Raw genomic sequence first — 19601 nt, 5'->3', positions numbered from 1 at the left:
CCAGGAATAGTGCCTGCTCCTTTTAATGCTCTTAAATGCTCCACAGAGGAAACACTAAGACTGTGCCAGGAGTGTGCAGGCAATGGAGCAAGAGCACGGCAGAGAAAGGACACACTGCGGAGAAGATCTAGAGGGTCATTTACTGCTAATATCCATCACACAGGGCAAGGAATGTGAGTATCAAGCAAACAACACACATTCTGTGGCTGCTCCATCCCTGGGAGTGTCCAGAGTCAGGCTGGATGGGGCTTGGAGCAACCTGGAATAGTGGAAGGTGTCCCTGCCCATGGCAGGGGAAGATGGGCTTGAAGGTCCCTTCCAACCCAGGCCATTCTGGGTCATTGATTACATGCCTGAAATCAAAATTAAGCAGTATTGCAACTACAGTAGCTCTTCATGTTGAAAAAACAGTCACAGAATTCTTTCAGGCTGCTCCAAGTCCCATCCAGCCTGGTTTTGGACACTTCCAGGGCAAGCCTCTGCAGGGACTCAGCATCCTCTCAAGGAAGGATTTCTCCCTAATATCTAAGCTAAACTTCCTCTTTTTTCAGTTTAAAGCCATTCCCCCCTGCCCTGTCACTCCGTGCTCAAATAAAAAAAAATAATGTTAAAAGTTAATCCATCCCCTTTTTTCTAATTCCAATTTTTCCCTCAGACGCTGCAAGCTCAGCACCCAACACCACAATGGGGTGGGCACCGTTTCATTTCTTTTTTTTTTTTTTTTTTTTTCTCCTTTCAAAAAAAACCAAGAGCACCAAACTCCCCGTTCAGCCCAAGGCACGTGAGCCCCCCAAAGCTGCAGGTTTCTTACCACTGCTAATGCCAGAGTTGGCAATGACTGTGGCCTCGCTCCACTGATCTGCACTGGAGACCGAGTAGGAGCGCTGGTGCAAACCGTCCGGGCGGCTGTTGAAGGACACCAGACTGATCCCACTGGCCATCTGAGACACAGATGTGCTAGCAGTCACGTTCCCTAGGCACAAACGGAAAACAAAGCGTGTCAATAGAGAGCACAAAAGGGGTTTCGCATCGGGATGGATGGGGGGAGTCTTAATGAGCAGAAATAGGGGGCACTTCACTCACACAACGACCCTCCCTGAAGCTGATGGTCCCCCAGACCGGCTCAAATACAGCTAAGAAGACAAAAAAGCCTAATTTTTCATAGTATCACCTCATTCTGTTCATTCACCTTCTGAGAAACACGATCTTCCACCACTCTGCTACCAGGCACACTCTCTTGAGCTTCTCTGCTTGTTAGACTGCACACAGAAAATCAATTTATTCCTAAAAGCCACTGTTTATACAACTGAGCCAACTCCAAGAGTTTAAAACAATCCACCTGGAAATAATACCTGACACAGGTATGTCCCCAAAGAACACACTCTTGGGGAGCAAAGGACTGCCAGCACTGAGAGACCAAGGGTGAAAAAAAACCTTCTTGGACATTTAATCTTAAAACATCGTGACACAAAGCAGACATTGGACCGACTGCAAGTATCATTCCTGGGGCTGGTCCCAGGAATGTGACACAGAAGGGGACACACAAAGAACAGCCTTTACCCAGTAAACACTTCTGCATTTTCATGACCACTGAGGCCTAGGATATTAAAATGCTGGAACTGTGTGCAAGCGGGAGTGACAGGGACAGGTTTCTCACCATAAAACAGGACAAGTGGGATCTGGTTGAATACATTTCAGAGTAAAAACAATTAAAACCTTTCCAGAAACTCAGGTTTCTGATGGTTTTGCTTGCAACTTGCTATGGGCCAAAACGTGCTCCGCAGTTTTGGGTTCTGAGCACATTTTACTTCATTCCTAGCAATGGGCCTTGCATGTCATAAAACCACAAAGAATTTACAGTGCCAGTTTCATTCCTCATGTCAGGCTCTCTAAAGGTGCCCCACAGGTCCTCTATGGACTGAAGAACACTCTTAAAAAACACATGCAAAGGGAAAGGAGCAGATGCAGTATTATAACGTGCTCTCACACTTTGCATTTCCATTGCACCTTCTACTGATGAGTTCAGAAAAATTAATGAATTAATTTTCAATGCTCCTGTGAGGTTGTTAATTATCTGCTATCATTTCCCCCATTTTTCAGAGGTTAAATGACCCAGGGCCACAAAGGAAGATTGTGGCAGACTTGAAAATAAAACCCAGATCTCCTGACTCCCAGTTCTATCATTATGTCTTTTCCCAGAGCAGCCTTTGGGAAGACAGCAGAGCTTAGTGAACTACTTTGTGTTTATTAGAGTTGGCATAATTGTCCCTTTCTCTCCTCCCCTTTCCCAAGACAAAATCTCCTCTTTAGTCCTTAACACAGATCCATCACAGTATCTGTGTCTTCAATGTACTGACTCAGCCCTGAAGAACTTCTCAAGCCTGGCAATCCTTGCTTTGCAGACATGAAATATACACAGAAAAACTCATTTGTTTCATATTGCAAAGCCTAAGGTGGGTTTTGGAACCATGTTGAGACCTCCCAAGGCATGACTCTACAGTGCAGAGGACTAAATTGCAACTCAGTATTTTAAAACCACAAGAGAAAATGAAAACATGAGCTGACAAAAGTTGTATTTTGCGCTGCCTTAAATCTCTCCTTCCAAATCAGCTTCTGTGATGCTCACTTTGAAATCCCCTTTTCTTCTGCTTTTCACAATCCAGAAAAATGATGAATGTTAATAAATTGTTTCGATGATCCACCAAATTAAAGGGAATGGCTGATGTGAGTGACAAGAGTTTGAGACCAAGTGGGGTCTACAAACTTGAGATTTAGGCCAACATAGACACAACACAAGCAGTGATATTTTTATGCTGACATTTCTACCTAGTCCACAAGCCTCTGAACACAAGCATCCCATCACCTTCTAACCATGATGCAAAACCAGCACCTTGAGAAGAGAACATCAGGATTTCTGTGTCATCATGTCAGCACCAAAAGCTCTTCTCTCACCTTCATGCCACCTGAGGAAACTCCAGCCCCAGGCTGGGACATGAACCTGTTGAGAAGTGACTTGTTCTAGGAACCAAAGAAGAATTTTTCTTCCACTGCACCTCTCTCAAAGGCACAGGCTGCAAGCACAAAACAGGTGCCAAGTGCATTCATGTGACACTTCACTGAACTGTGATTAATCCAGCCCAGCTCCCTCTTTCCTACTGCCATAGCCTGGTAACCTTTATCCTGCAACCTTTTTGATAATATTTATTCAGGATTAAATCCCACTTCGTCCAGGTGCTGCAAGGTGTGTCTTTTCATGACATATCAGCCCATCAAGCCAGCAACCATGAGAAAACAGAGTGCCTTTCCTTTCCTGTTCCCCTCCTCGGTATGCTCAACTCTAGCAAAAACTTGTTACTCAGAACCTTATTTAAAAATAATTATTTCCCAATTCAGTGCAAATTTTACCACTTCTCAGTCCAACTGCAGGATATGAATCCCACACCAGATGCTAATGCTGCTGCCACTCCAAAACAAGGACTGCTGCTCTTGCCAGAGCTTCTCCAGCACAGTCCCACAGTTCATCTACAATGGGCAAACCCCAAACCAGACCAGCAAAAGTCCTTCAATTCTCCTCAGGGATAAAGCCTCAACAGCAGGAACCACCTCAGCCTTTCACAGGCAAGCAGGAGACAGCGAGGAAGAGGAGGCCAACAGTACTCAGTGGAAATGCTGAAGATGTCCCTACCCATGGCAGGGGGGAGTGGAGCAGATGAGAGTTAAGGGTCCTTCCAACCCAAACCATTCCGTGGTTCCCTGATCCATGGAAAGCAAAGCCTGTATGTTGGCTTAGACACACAAAGCCTTTATGTCCTGCACCTCTTGTCCCCCCAGCCACAGCCAGATTCCCATCTTCACATCTACCCAAGCTCCTGCTACCTGGCCCATGCCGGAGCTGTGAAAGAGTTGCCTCTTCAAATGCATCCTGCATGCATCAGCTGGTTGCTTAAGTTGATTAGCAGGGGGCAGTTAAATTACTATGCTAATCCATGTATTCTCAGCACTGTTTCCTTGATATGGATATGTGTATATGCTTACTGGGAAGCCTTGATTAGTTCAAGCTTCAATGTGTCAAAGGCTCCAGATTCTTTCCAAAGAATAATTTTAGCTGTACTCACATCCCTAAAGTGTGGGAGCTGATTTGAAAAGGTACTTACCTCTACCATATGCTATTTTTCTTTAAACAATTTGCATTTCAAAGGGAATATGGCATTTATATTTGAATGAATATCAGTATGTTGCCAGAACTTGTCTCAAATGAGCAAAAAAAAAAAAGATGCTGGTCTCCTATTGAACAAAAATGTTTTCATCTACCAAAGGAGCATCAAAGAAAGAGTTCCTCTTTCTAGCTCTAGACAGCTTTATTAAAACTATCTTTTCTGATGTTATAAAACACCCCGTTACGGCCGCGCTTACAAAACGTTCAAACAATTAAGCCCCACAAAACCCGTCCAAATTAAGATTCAAGGTAATTTCCAGGTTTGGCCACTACTCAGCAGACGAGCCCCTAAGAAAAGTAAGCGTGCTCACATTAAATCCCATTTAAATACCCATCTATTCAGTGTAAAACGCTGCAAAGAGCATGAGGAATTAAGCCAAGGAGTGTGGAGAAGCTGAGGGAAACACACACGGGGGCAGAAGGAGAACAAGGGAGTCACTCTGGCTCCTCACACACAGCCCTTCAGATTTCCAAAACAACGGAGCAGAGATGCAAGCCTTAGAAATGAAATTAAAATAACCAGGATTCATACAAACACAGGACTGGACAAGATGTGAACAGTGTGTATCTAGTAGGTAAAAGCCAAAAGGTAAAGGGTCTATTGTAAAATGGTATTAAAATATCCAATTAAGGTTAATATAAATGCTGGCTTACATATATGCAGTGACTTGTCCAATAAAAAATAAACCATTCACGGTTTTGGTCGTGTTTGCTCCTGTAATGGAACAGTATGAGAGCATCATGTCTGCAATCCCTCTTTTGCTGGTTTTTAACTTAATAATCCTGTGAATCATCACAGGTTAGTGGAACAGACACATCAGTTCAAGGCTTTACCAACTACACCAACCACTAATTACAAATGCAGAACAAATACAATTCACAAGCAGACCCTGAGAAGTGAGATACAAGTGACACAAACAATACTAGGCACAAATGATTTCCATTCTCTGCTGCAGACACATCTGTGATTTCCTCCAAACAAGTCAGCCAGCAGAAGTTACATTCACAAGTGTAACTAATACACTCCTGGATTTATGAGAAGAGCAGTCAGAGCAGGAGTTGTGAAGCAGAACTGTATTTTTCCATGAAGCAGCAGTGTATGAGACTCACAGGGGGCTGCACAGAAAGACTGAATCAGATAAACTGCAGCCCTACTGCTCTGCTTTCACCATGTTTCATTTGTGCCAAGCTCCTCATGCTCATGACGAATTTCTCTTCCAAAAAAAAAAGAAAAAAAGAAGGAAATAAACCTCTTAAGGCCAGAGGGCTGCGCTCACCAGCTGTTAGAACTAATGAAAAATACATTAGACTTGTGGGTCAGGAAATCCTGACTCTTGATATCAGAGGGTTAATTGTTTCAAATCATGTTGGGTCAATTTGTGTTGCAGGAATTCTGCCTATTCTTGAAATGCCCTCTAATTCAGCACCAGGCACTGTCAAGTAGACTGGCTGTGGATGCCCCTTCTAAACCCACACCCACAGAACTGCTCCCTCAAGGGTCTTCAGGGTGGAAAGGGAGAAGCTGCAAAAAGATGGGAAGCATTCCCTTCCCACCCTCAGCTCTGCATCATGCTCAGAATGAATTCCCAGAGTTGTGCAGAAACCTATCCAGTGGTCAAACCTTTCCTGGAAGTGTCTGACCATCCCAGCTGTGCTTCCTGCCTCTCCTTCACCTACAGATATGAACCTTGGGACCAGGAACATTTGGGGATGGCTCTCCTGGCTTCCATTAGTTTGCTGCCTCAGCATCCATTTTTTCCAGGTGCATCCTGTGCCCACTCTGGAGATCGTGTGCTGCACTGAAATATGGAGAAACAGCTACTTACAGCTCCTTGCCTCTCCCACTGAGGAGTGTTCCAAGCTGGGAAGGGAGGCATTGCCCAGCTGTCTGGCCACGTTCTGTGGGACCTGAAGAGCTCTAAATTTCACAGCTGGGTAATTCAGGGGGGTAAAATTCCCTCAAGTATTGCCATGGATTCTGTTCCACCCCAATGGCAATGTGCAAGGAGCACAAGGTCCTCGCCCCAGCTTTATCAGGCACCTGAAATTACCTAAGGTTCCTCACACATAAAACAGGAATGAGGGAGGGGCAGGGCTGGAAACTGATGAACCTTCAGGTCCCTTCCAACCCAAACCATTGTGGCTCTGTGACAAAAATCTTTCCACTGGTTCCAGTGCTGCAACTCTCCCACAGCATGCTGAGCATCACTTTCAACATTGCAGCAGTAAACTTGCTTGTGAGTTTAACTTTGTTTTAAGACTTCTTTCTTCCAGAAGCATTTGCTTACTGAACAAAATTCCTAAGGACAAGCAGCTATTCCTAGAGGAAGCCCTTCCATCTCCATCCCCGCTGAACTGGGCTCGATCAGCAGCGCACAGACTGAGCGGGGTCAATACTAATGAACAAACAAGGCAGTGCCAAGAAATATCCTGGCAGTGAAGGACGTGGTGCTGGGAGTATAACGAGGGAAGCTATTATTTTCAGAGCATGCCAAAGCAACACAGCAAGTGTGGAGGAAAATTAAGTCATCAGAGGAGACATCTCTTCTAAAAGAAAGTTAAACCCAAGATCTTCACCACGGGCTTCTGCTCGAGATCCCCGACTATTTATTTATTCTGCTGGGATCAAAGCCTGCTTTCCTTTCCTGGGAGGCAGATTATTATTATTTTTCCGTAGTTTTAACAAGTAACAGTAATAAATAAGACATGCTTGGCTTTCTGGGCAAGTCCTAGTTGAGGCTACCTGCTTGTTCAGGGACTGCAGCTTTAAGACCCAGAGGTGAGTATTTTGCTGCCAAAAACTCTGCTTTGTGTTGCTCTTATTTGGCTGTGAATCCCGACAGGAGACATGGATTTAACTTTGTGAAAAATAACAGCAGAGCTCCAAATCATTCCGAGGTAGGTACAGCAGAGCATGTGCAGGCCCCTGAGGCAAAGGATGTAAAATGCTGCCTAATCCCTTCAGCTGTCTGTGGAAATTATTAATAATGGAATTGGAGACGGGGTGGCAGGTCCTACCTGCGCGCTGGATGCCGACTGCTGAGATGCACTGGGCTAACTTTGGGAGCTTCCCACGAGCTCCAGCCCTCCCCAGACCCTGCCAGAGCCTCCTGGGGTGGGGAGGGACCACTGCTGGCATTCACCGCCTCTTCAGGAAACAGAACAAAGAAACTTTATTTTTGCAAAAGAGACAATAGATATGAATGCGAGATGACTTTTTTCCTTTTTTTTTTTTCCCCCCCTCTTTTTAATAGCTATTGCCACTGTAACAGCAGCTAAGTGAATGCATGTCTGCAGTGTGAGCAGTTTTGATAAACAGCCTCTGCGGGCCACACAACGGGGATAATGTATCCTTAAGTACTGCCAATGAGCTGCCATTCTGCACAGCCAATTACTTCTGTGCGTCTGTCACTCAAAGGAAAAATGACTGAGCCCATTAGATCAAACCTTTGTCACCGTTCCTAATGCACTCTTAGGCCTCATTAATCTGAGGGAGCAGCAACACAGCCGCCGGTGCCTCATTGCCTCCCCCACAACAGGCCCACGTGAATCTTCTCATCTCTCCCCCAAGTGCACCACGTTAATCAAGCTCTCCTTATTACCCCGGTCCCTGTCACGGCGGAGAGCGCTCTCTCTCTTAAATGCTCTCATTATGGTCCATCTTTAGAGCCGGCTGAGTGGAAAAAAAAAAAAAAATTAAAAAAAAAATAGAGGGGGAAAAAAAAACCAAACCTGAGCCAGAGAGAAAGAGAAGAGGAAAAAGCAAGTCCGATCACATTAATATTCATGACAATAATTAGTATTCTAGGTCACTGAATATTCATGCTATTAGTTTGGTTTTTTATGGGTTTGCTGGATGTCCTGATTGCTGGAGTGTGGAGGAAAACAGCATGGTTGGGACTTTAGATGTCAACGGCAGTTCAATACTCCAAACACATTTGTGAATTTTTTTTTTTTCCTCTCCCCGGTTTGGTCAATCAGCTTCAACCCTCCCGATGGCTTTAATATCTTAAAATCACTGGGGGGAAAAGCACAGACAACCCTGCAAAGGTCTGAACATCCAAGTTCGTGCTGCACCGTGTGACCGTCAAGACACTGGGATTTCATCGGGTGGACAAGGCAGATCTGGGATTTTATCCAGGACATGGCGCCACGGAGGCATGAAAATCATCCAGAGGGAAACAGGCACTGACTGCAGGCTCCAGTCACCTGCCTGAAGCTCCACGACACATTCCTACCCTTTACCCACCTCATCAGCATTAGGGGTTTGCCCACCTTGAGAAAGGATCCTCAGACAGCTCATTTTATCTTTTTTTTTCCCCCCTGAAGAGAAAAATCTCAGCAAACTCATTTTTCTCAATATTTAACTAACACAGTTATTTTATCAAATATTTATTTCATTATTGCTAATTTGCTAATATGTGCCCTGCTCCTTTTCTCCTATTATTAAGGGATTTAGGGTACTAACAGCGGAACTTTGGGTTTCTCTAGCTCTGGAAAGGGCAAATCCTAGTCCAAAGGAACTGGAGAAAATGACCTTGAGTCATCCCTCTAGTGGGATGAAAGAGAAATCTCAGATGCACTTGAAATTGGGTTTTTTTCCTTTGAAACAAGCAAACTGCCAACTTCTCCTTCCCGTCACCGCAGCTGTATATCACTGAACCAACAGCAAAGCCACCCAGATGGAAAATTGACTGGGGTGATGAATAACAAAAGTAAGTCCCAAACTTGCATTTGTGACCTGTGGCAAAGGCGTAAAACGCGTGCTGGAGTTGACGTGCGGGAAGCGTTTCGCACAGAGTCTCCTCACGTTAGTGACAGATAACTCCCAGCAACCACACCAGGTCACCCTCAGTCACCTCCAAGCAGGGAATTCAGAGCAGATTCCAGAATTTAGGGCTCAGTTCAGCATTTATTTTCAAAGGCACCCAAGATCCACAGGCTTTGGAAAAACTGCCCATGCTTCTGAGTTCTTGGCTAGATAAACGTTTTTACTCATGACCGACCTGATCGTAACATCTGAATCCTCACAGTGACCCCCCAGTTAAAAAGGATTATCACACGATCTACAAAAAACACCAAGGATCTGATAGATGATCACAATTAATAATGGACATGAGCCTCACAGTGATAAGAACGTGGAGCTGCCATTCCTGCAGCATCTGAAATGTCACAAGCAGTTAGCAGATAACAACCCTCAGCACACTTAACGATGGCTCTGGAACTAACACATTTGGGATACTTCACATACTGTACAGTCACCATTTTAAGGAAATTTAATAGCACCAAATTATTTAAATGAAGTGTTAATCAGGAAACAATTTATCTCTACACCATAAGCTATTTTTAGTCGTGAACTTTCTACATCAGTGACTCTTGCTACAGCTCAGGCTTTGGGTTGTTTGGAGAGGAGAAGAAAGAAATGACTCCTGGGAGAGATTTCAGGAATAAGTTCACCTTCAGGTCAAGCAGCTCAAATCCAACCCAATTCAGGAGTGAATGAAACCTGGACCCACTCCTGGCTCCAAAGCCAAGCTGAGCCAGCTCCTAAAGGGCAGAGAGACTGGCCAGTGGGATGGACAGGACTGTGGCATGGACAGGACTCTGGCCCTGCTCCCAGCTCTTAGAGAAAGCTGGAACTGAGCAAGTCCAAGAATTACCCTTTCCTGAAGGACTTCCAACTGAGCTGCATCAACAGAATGATGCTTAGTGCCATGTAAATTTAATTTAAATTTCAGTTACTTCAGCATTGTTTGACAGCTTGGATTGAAAATACCACAGAAGTGACGTAATTTTAGATTGAAGGGAGTAAACATCCATTTCCCCCAACTCACAGTTTCCCACCAAGTTAGCCTACAAATGTGAGCACCTTCCCTGAAGCCACAGTTAACAACCTGTTATTTGAAGTCAACACAACATAAATAACCCAACTAACATGACCCTGCATCTGTCAGTATTTTCTGGGAGAAGCTGCCACACAGAATCCCAGTTCCTACACAATAAACCCCAAACTGCACCTCCAAGAATCCAAGAAGAGACCAGTTTTCAAACCAAATCAACCTTTTTTCAGGTAAAGTGCTTGGCTTTGTAACAGCAGGAGCAGCCCAACCCTCTACTCCTTTCCCTGCTTTCTGACAAAGCACAGAAAATATTGCATTTTCCTGCTGCTGTTTCACTTCCATTTTGTTCACTGTCCCACCATGACTGTGACAATGGACTGTGTGACTTGAAGTTAAGGGAAAAGTGTTTTTCCCAGCCCTTGTGCCAGGGGGAACCCAGCAGGGAAGAGTAATCCAGAGTTTTTAAAATTCAGATATTCTCATAAAGGTGTTTTTGTTTTGGTTTTTTTGGTTTTTTTTAATACCTCTGAAATGGAAACTCTCAAGGACCGGTTCTTTTGGTTTGTGCCAAAGAACTGAGTTTGTCCTTCCCAAATTCCCAATATTGCCCTGATCAGCCTCTTTCCCTCTATTCTGGTCACAGCACCTTTATGGGAAGCACCTTGGGAAAGATCGTCCCCATGTGGGAGGAAATTTAAGGTGTCTGATCCATCACTGAGGTTCAAAAAGGCTTCAGAGAGAGAAGGGGATGAGAAGAAGGAGGAGCTGGAGCTGCTCTGCTGCCTCACAGACCGTGGTGGGATCAGAAGAGTGGTTGAATCACAAGAAATTACACTCAGAGAAAACTATTTGCTGAAATATGAACTCAAAATTATCAATTACAGGCAATGAAATGGGTATTTAATCCATAGATTTCTTAGCAAAGTTGGCATAGAAATCCATCCTTAAGGGGCATCTTGGAAGCAGTGTTTAAGTGTCAAATGAAGTCATCAACCAAGCTAAGCAGCATTTAACTTTTGGGGATGAGGTAACATGAAACAGAGAAAATAGAGTGAATTTACAGGCCTAAAAATCAAAATAGGAAGCGCTGATTCTTCCTGTTTGGTCCAAACCTCCTCCATGTGGCAGAGCTGTGTACAAAAGTCTCCCAGTGACAACCAGTAAGTGACAAGTTCAGCCCTGTGATCCATCTGAAAGCACCACACAGGCTCAGGACACGACTTTTCCCAGCACGAACAAAAGAGGGGAAGCTCTGAGGCAGCAGCACAGCCTGCAAGGGATAATTTGCAGGTGTTTTGAGCTCTGTGGCAGATAACTGCAGATATTCCAGGGGTCCTCCTGGCACTCCAGGACTCAGCCCCAAGTACATACAGGTCTCCCGCCCATCAGGAGCTGTGACCACTGTCTCTGACCACATCAGAGCTCAGATGAAGTCAGACACAGCTTGGGACAGTGCCCTTCCATTTTTTTTTATTTTCTTTCTATTTAGTAATTCTTAGCTGATTAGCAGCTCCTTTTTATGTTTGCTTTTAAGCCAATAACAAGCAGCAAATGCGGACCACAAATCAACAACAGCAAAGTCTTTCAGTGTTACTAAGGAACTGAGGATGAAGAAGCCAAGAGGGAGGAGAGAAGCTCCAAGAGAGAAGCTCCAACTATTCCTACAGTGTTATTTGAAATTCATTATCTGGATTTCCCAGCATTTGGAATTTCTGGCATAATTGACTTGTGTGATCAAACCTCAGGCTGGCCAGGACACACACACACAGTGAGAGCTGCCTGCTGCAAACTGTCAGGAAAAGTTTCCCTCTGACCTGGCAAACCAAGTAGATGCCAAAACAGGTAAATTCAACACTATAAACCTTAAATTCTTACATATCTCTAAATATGTTTCCAGAAACTTGCTTCTCTGAAGCTATCAAGTAATTTTTGACTGTGTTCAAATGTGTTAAAAGCTGAAATCCCTTTATTTAAACATCTCTCCTGCAGTTTGTTGACTCACTCCAGCACTTTTCTTCCCTTAATTAAAATTTGGGAAGTATACTGAGGACCAAAGCACTCCCCATACCTAGTCATCTAAATTATATAGTAAACTGGAAAAAAACAACCCAACCATGAAGAATTTTCTCCTATAAACTCTGCCAGTGCCAGGTCAAAACTTGGAAAAGGGTTTGATGACATCACAACTTCAGACACCTCAGGTCCCAGCCTGAGACCTCCAGGAGTGTCTGCTCAGTGGCACCACTTTACAAACCCACCTCAAACAGTACCAGTCAAGAGTTGGAAGGGAATAAAACTTCTCTGTTTTCTCCTAATAAAGGGAATGTCTCAAAAAAGCAGGGAATTACACCTTGGCATGAAGGACTGGGGGTTGGAATTAGATGCTATTTAAGGCCCCTTCCAACCCAAACAAGCCTGATTCTATGAAGCATGAGACAGATAATTATTACTATCCAAGAGAAGACATTTGAATATCCAGGAATCCCAGGGTTACCCATCCCAGTGGGTTTTGCAGAGGGATATGCAGGAGGTGTCTATGTTACCCATAAATGCAAAAGGCACTTGGCACTTTATGGATGTCATCCTAAACATGCTGACAGGACTTCCACTAGACCATTATGAGTTTTGTACAAGCTGTGCATTTTACAAGATAAATTGTCTCAAATGTTTTCCCTTAATGCAATTTTTTAAATCCACTTAGCTGTATGGACAAGTACTTCAGCAAACAATAAACGTCTTTGTTTAGAGCTCAGAAGGAGCTATAAACCACTTCCACCAATAAATTAAAAAGCTTTCCACAGAAGAATCTTGCTGTTAAAAGAATGCATAATACTAAACTTTCCAAAAGTGGAAAGAAGGGCTGTGGATCTCACCAGGAAGCCATAAAAAGCCCTTTCAGATCATACAACATTTATTTTTCCTAAGTATTAGATAAGAGATCGTAGATTCCTCCCATTTGTTCATAACTGTGAAATTATGTAGGGCTTTGGCAAGTACAGGGTAACAAATACACAAAGACAGACACTTGAAAGCTACTCAGAAACTCAGAATCCCTCATGGGGGACAGATCAGCAGTCAGGGCTTAAAAACTTCCACATCAGTGGGTTTGTAAATCCCAGAATGCTTTGGGTTGGAAAATATCCTAAAGTTCAACCAATTTCACCCCCTACCATGGGCAGGGAGACCTTCCACAATACCAGGTTGCTCTGAGCACCACCAGCCTGGCCTGGAACACCTCCAGTTAGGGAGAGATATCCATCCCTAGACCAGCTGTTCATGATAATTCCCTACAGACACTGGAAATGCAGATTTTCTCCCATTTATTTTCCCCCTAGCAAGGGCTTCCCTTACCTGAATTTGGCGAGATGTGTAAACTGCTCATGTCTTTGGAGAGGCCGTTGGTTTTGGGGCTGGAGATGGGGGCACAGGCTGATGTGGCTCGGGGTGGCCTCTTCCCAGGGACCTTCACAGTGGTTCTCAGCAAATCGATCTCTTTCCCGTGAACGTTCTGCATGTAATCCTGCGAAGAGAGGAAAAAGCCCCAAAACACAACATCAGACAGGGAGTCCTGTAAGCAACATTAATAAATCTGGTTTCACGAGGCTTTAGTCCTACATCCTCTGCCTGCACCCACCATATGGTATTCCCCTTCCTTCTATGCTCCTTATAATCGCTTCCACACTTCTCATATTAACCCCAAAAGTCTGGAGCTTTCTCACAGATCCTCCAACTACCAGCTGGATAAGAGGTGATTCACAACACGGCCACATGTGGGAATTCACCAGCTAAAGGTCCCAAACAGAAGGAGAAGACCAGGCTGAGTGCCCCTCCTGAGCACATTTACTTGTGTCTCCTCTCTGCCAGTGTTTTATGCCCTCATCTTTTTCTTCCTCAAATTTGGCTGGAATGGGTCAGCAAGCACCAAAGTTACAAAAGGGCACCAGCAGGGAAGATTTCAGCAATTCCAACACTGATCCCTTAGAATATGACCCTTCCTGCACCAACACAAAGCATCATCAAAGGGGAAATAAGAATATTGCAAATTACATCTGATTAGAGCAAACACTGGGAGCCAGAAGTGGAAAAGGATTTTGCTAATTATTGCCTGGAAAGCCCACAAAGGGGAAATAAACAGAAAAGCAAATGGACATGGGTGTTTTTATCAGAGGGCAAATTGATCCTGGGATACATCAGCACAGCTATTTCCAGGAGAGATGGTGAATGTTGAAGCCAGAACACAAGACATCAGAGTTCTCATCTCCTGGTACACAGGGCTCTGGTCACATTCCAGAAAAAAAATAATTGAAACTGGAACAACTATGAAGATTTGAAAAGCAAACAAGAGAGACACATCTCTTAAAGAGGACATGCAAGAGGGGCAGCACAGGACAGTAAAATCAGGGATAAAAAGCGGCAACAAGAGCATTGTCCAAAAAGCAATGTCCAAAAAGATCTCTGGGCTGCCCAGAGCAGCTGTGGCTGCCCCTGGATCTCTGGAAGTATCCAAGGCCAGGTTGGACACTGGGGCTTAGAGTAACCTGAGACAGTGTAAGGTGTCCCTGCCCATGGCAGGGGATAGAATGAGATGAGCTTTGAGGTCCCTTCCAACCCAAACCACTCCAGGACTCATGACCCCAAGAGAAAAACAGCTATTTGAGGTGGGCCAGGAGAAGATCTGGGCTCCCACTTCACAAGAAATTTCCTGAATTTATCCAAAATCTGTATCACTGCTGCCACAATCCAGGGAGCTGATTGGTCCCTCATCAAGATTCTTTCACCTTCGGCAGTTTTTACAACACAAATTATTTATTCTGCTCAAAACCCATCAAAAATCTGGACCAGCAATAATTTCTTCATAGTTAACAGAAATCAGCGATAAACCCTCAAACTAAGCCATCGCAGCAGCTTATTTTTCCCAAGCTGAGAATTATTAATCGGAAAAGGTGGGGTCTGAACAATTTGTGGGGAGAGGACACAGAACTCTGCTGCTAAGAGAAAAACAAAGGCAATCCACTCAGGAAAATTCCTGTACTATGTGTTGGAGAACAAACATCTTTCATCCATAAATTATGAACTTGGTGGAACTTTTTTGTTTGGGTGTCAGTTCTTCACAAATTAAAATACAATAAGCAGAAGATAATTGAGCATTTATTGCTTGTGGGCTGTAAAATGAGGCTTAATCAGAGAGTGACTAAACCTCGACACATGCTCTTTTCTTGTAGGTTTATTTAACGTACAACCATCTTAAACTGGACAAGGGGGTTTTGGTTCCAATTCACATGAAGGGTGGGTGTGATTTCACAACTTGAGATGTGGCAGGGTGTCATTAAAGGCCTTTTAGCTGGGCACAAACCAGGCTGAGGTGAGCCACAAAACCACTTGAGGAAGCCAGGGAGTGTTGGCAAACACAACCGCAACGTGTTGCAGCCGCCGTCAGAGCGAAGCGCCCGAACAACAACAGATGCTGGGTAGGTATTAATGTCAGCTTAAATATTTATGGGGATATATCAAATGTAAATAATAAAGGCCCTTTCATCGTGTGCAGGGTGCACGGTGATAATCTGCGGGTCTCCCCGAGGAGGGGAGGGCAAGGACAGCGCTCCCAGCCCCGTCAGATCCCCGCTCGGGGAATGAAAGTTCAAACTACAAAATGACGCCGAGGCTTCAGAAGCGCAATGGAGGGTTTGATCAGATTAGAACAGATGAGGGTCTTGCTGTCATCTGGAATATGCTGTGTTAAAGAGAAGACAGCAAGCTGGATTTTGATATGCAAATGGTACAGGGATAACTCCCCAAGATGTTAGTTGTAGAAAATGCTGATCCGAGAAAAAAGGGGAAAAAAAACCTTTAACAAGGCATGAGGGTAATTCAAAGCCAAGTACTTTTAAACAGCACTTAACAAGTCCCTAGAGCCCACTCAACAGTGGGCCACCCCAGACGTGCCATCTTCTGCCCCTCAACAGCTTGAAAAAGTAGTAATTGCGAATCCATTTGCATTTTTCTTCTCAACTTGTCTGCGTTCATCATTCAAAAATAAGAAAAAAATAAAAATTAAAGCCAGCAGCAAAGCAGAGGGACCCCTCCCCAAACACGTGGCACAGAGGAGACGCAGGCGCCCCGATCCCCCACACCCTGCGCTCGCACCTCGCCGTCACTTGTTTTTTACATTTCGCTCCTAATTATGTTGCATCTATTGCCATACACTTAATTAGCTGCATTAATGTGATTTCTTTTCACATAGTCAAGCAATTAAGAGCTATGATTGAGTTTCATTCAATTAGCCTCAACAAACATGCTAATTGATGTCCCAGATGCAAATGAGGTGCAGTGAGAGAAACCTGCTAGCAATTGAGAGTTGTGGCGGGGGACCGGGGCTCGCAGCTCGCTGCCAGCAGCACGGCTTAACACGGCTCCCCCTCCTCCCGGGGCACGTCCCAAAGAGATCCTGCTTCCATTTTGTTCACTGTCCCACCACGACTGTGACAATGGACTGTGTGACTACAGGACTGAATGCAGGAATCGCGGGATTGGATCCAGTCGGCGCCATCCGCTGATCCCGGGATGCGAGGGGCACGCCAAGGTCTCCATCCCGAGCTGCTGGGGCACCAGGCAGGCCATGGCCTGCGGTCAGCACTAACTGGCAGCTCCATCTTAGTCAGAGCGGGGCGCCGCATCCATCAATCCATAATCCCCCAAAACCCCGCCTCGATTCTCATCCCTTTTCCTCCCCGGGTTACTGCTCCGCTACGGTGCCACCAAGGTGTTAATTTGACTACTCAAGGCCATTGACCATTATCTACAGGACTAAATAAACTGTTAAAATATCAGGGGAAAATCAAAAAAGCTGCATTGACTGAAGATGACACCAAATATTGCTTGACAGCCCCACAAAATGAATTGCCTTGAGTAAGAAAGGAATGATGCACCATGACACAGAATAATGTAAAGTAAAATTATTTAGTTTTGCTCTTAATACAGCAGCTCTCTGTTTACAACAGCAGAAATTAATTTAACCAATTAACTGAGCCAGAGCCTTTCAGACATGCAAATTGAGCAAATGGGTATGATCATGTTTTCTAAACAGGCCTACCAAAAAGTGACACCGCCGTTTTGGGAGGCCTCTTTGGATTTTGAATGTCAGCAGTTGTTGAATTTACATCTGTGCACCACAATGATTTCAAAGACACTCCACCAAGGGCCACAAGCTGAACCCAGGCTATGTGTGGCTCTAGCTTGATGCCTATGTCCAGGCTGGCCTTGAGCACTTCCAGGTATGGGGCAGCCAAAGCTTCTCTGGACAAGGGCCTCCCCACCCTCACAGGGAGCAATTCCTTCCCAATATCCAATCTGAATCCACTCTCCTTCAGATTAAAGCCATTTCCCTTCGTCCTTGAGCTCTAGAGCCATCCTTAAGTTAAAGACATGGCTCAGATTATCAAAAACAAGGATATAAAAAATGTTATGGAGTTTGAGGGTTTTCAGATAATACAAGAGTGGTGGATAGGGAGAAAGCCCTTCACTGGGTTGTAGTTTTACATTGGGCAAAGGGGGTTCCAAGCTCACATTGAAACCACTCACCCCAGGATAAGCCATGTGTCACAACACTAAAATGTAAAATAATATCTGCCCCTTCCTAGAGGCCTCCCTGTGTTTCTTCCATGTGTCCCACTGCCACCTGTTTCCAATGCACCACATATGAAATGAGAGGCTCTCTGAGAGCAGTGATTTTCCAAGGCTATAATGGTACACAGGTATGAATATCACACTTTTTTGTCCTTTTCAGCTATTCCAATCTCTCAAAAGCTTGTTTTTCCATCACTAGGGCAGGTCCAGGCTAAAAATCCTCCCCAGATCTCTGCCTGGTTTCCACTGAGAGATGATGAGCTTCTAATCTATCCCTGGTAGTGTCCAAGGGCCAGGCTGGATGGGGCTGTGAACAACCTGGGATAGTGGAAGACATCCCTGCCCATGGCAGGAAGATGGAATGAGATGAGCTTCAAGGTCCCTTCCAACCCAAACCACTCTGTGATTCTGTAAAAACACCTTCATTTTGTGGCAGTTTCCCCCCTCTGTTCAATTGGACATACTCCTAAGGCTCCACTTACTGAGGTTCGAATAGTGTTTCCTGATCTGAGGCATAAAAAAATTATTATGGAAAAGGAAGTTTATGGTTGTACCTCTGGATGACATTTTAAAGACTGTGTGCTGCGTATTTTTTGAAAGACAATTCCAATTTTGTGAGCTGACCTACTGGATGCACAAAACCTATTGTTCACCCTCAGCAACAACCAAATCCTCTTCCCCCCAAACCAAGAGCAGCCTGGGAAATTGGATGGAGCCCTGACTTTTGTGCCTCTCTGGCAGTCAGACATTTTTATTGCAAAACGCCGTCTGGAAAAGATGCAAAACAAAATTGCTAAACTGCAAAAAGAAGAAAAGGAGGGAGGGGGGAGAAGAAGAAAAAAACAAAAGGCCCCCTTCCCTTTGCTTATTGAGTTCAAAGGCATAACATGCAGCACCCTGCAGCAAATGGGAAGCTACACTAATTTTAAAGCCATAAAACGCTATAAAGTGCCCTGCGGGGCAGGACTACACTGGAGCTAGTTGCACCTAAATAAGCCATGGTTCATTTACTTCGCAGCTTAGCCTAATGTAATCATCAGCAGATTCCTAGCCTAGAGTTGTAACAGGCACGGAGCCGCTGCTGCCGAGGCGACACTCCCAGCCATGGAGGGGCCGCCGCCACATCGCTGTTGATTAGAAAATTTTTCAGTTTTGACAAGCCCTTAATGAACATAAATCGCTCCTTGATTGGTTTCCGTGTGGGGCCACAGGCACACCTAAGAAGAAACAACAACAACAAAAAAACCCCGCAAGTCTCCCCAACTCCTCGTCCTCGTCGCTTTTCCCAAGAAGGGCCTGAGCCATGGGTGGAGCGTCAGGATATGAGCCACAATGGAATAGATTCATCAAATGGTCCTGGGGAATTAGCTGTCCCCCCTCTCGCATATAAACACGGCCATAATATCATTCAGCTTCATAATACACAGTTAATCTTAAGGAAAGCCATGAAATGTTATTTTCTGAGGAGAACAAACAGAGGAATGGGAATGCATTCTGGAAAACACTGATCACCCTAAAGTGCTCTGTCCTGAAAAAAGGAAGGTCATCATGAATCTGTTTGCTTCATGTTGGGAATCAGGAACATTAAATTTCAGTAGTAAAAACCACTGGTTCTATCTATAGCATGGTGTTCATCAGCTCCACCAGTGATGCAGGAGCAAGGGAGGAAGTCAGGGCAAGACTTGGAGCACAACAGCAACAGGATGTTGGTCCTTCTGTAAATGGATCACTTATTTGCATAAAATTTTAAGAAAACTCTTCCCCTTGCACTTCACTTCTCATTCAGCCTTTGTAATGAGAGCTGCTGTAAAAGACAAACCAGAGTTTTACCATCCTGAGTAATTTATGAAGCATTTATACCCACAGCAGTTAGCTCACCTGGACAGGAAGCTCTAATTTTATAAACCCTCCCTGATTAATTA

At 44.6% G+C, this 19601-nt stretch overlaps 1 protein-coding gene across 10 annotated transcripts in view; it reads right to left on the bottom strand.

The window, feature by feature from the left end:
- The window catches only part of AGAP1 (ArfGAP with GTPase domain, ankyrin repeat and PH domain 1), a 308457-nt gene that overhangs the window by 97081 nt on the left and 191775 nt on the right, over positions 1-19601 (bottom strand). For 8 of the 10 annotated variants that reach the window (XM_077785208.2, XM_021536092.4, XM_085585530.1 and 5 more), the window contains 2 exons: positions 13408-13576; positions 812-973 (listed from right to left, as the gene is read on the bottom strand). In XM_077785208.2, the coding sequence (XP_077641334.2) occupies positions 812-973; positions 13408-13576 (331 nt within the window). The remainder of the gene's footprint in view (positions 1-811; positions 974-13407; positions 13577-19601) is intronic. The other 2 variants (XM_085585531.1, XM_085585533.1) reach the window with 1 other exon arrangement.

The sequence above is a fragment of the Lonchura striata genome, chromosome 7 (genome assembly GCF_050655825.1).
Source record: "Lonchura striata isolate lonStrDom1 chromosome 7, ASM5065582v1, whole genome shotgun sequence".
NCBI lineage: Eukaryota > Metazoa > Chordata > Aves > Passeriformes > Estrildidae > Lonchura > Lonchura striata.
Note: the sequence above shows the minus strand (reverse complement) of the source record. Positions and strands in the feature narration are given on the sequence as shown.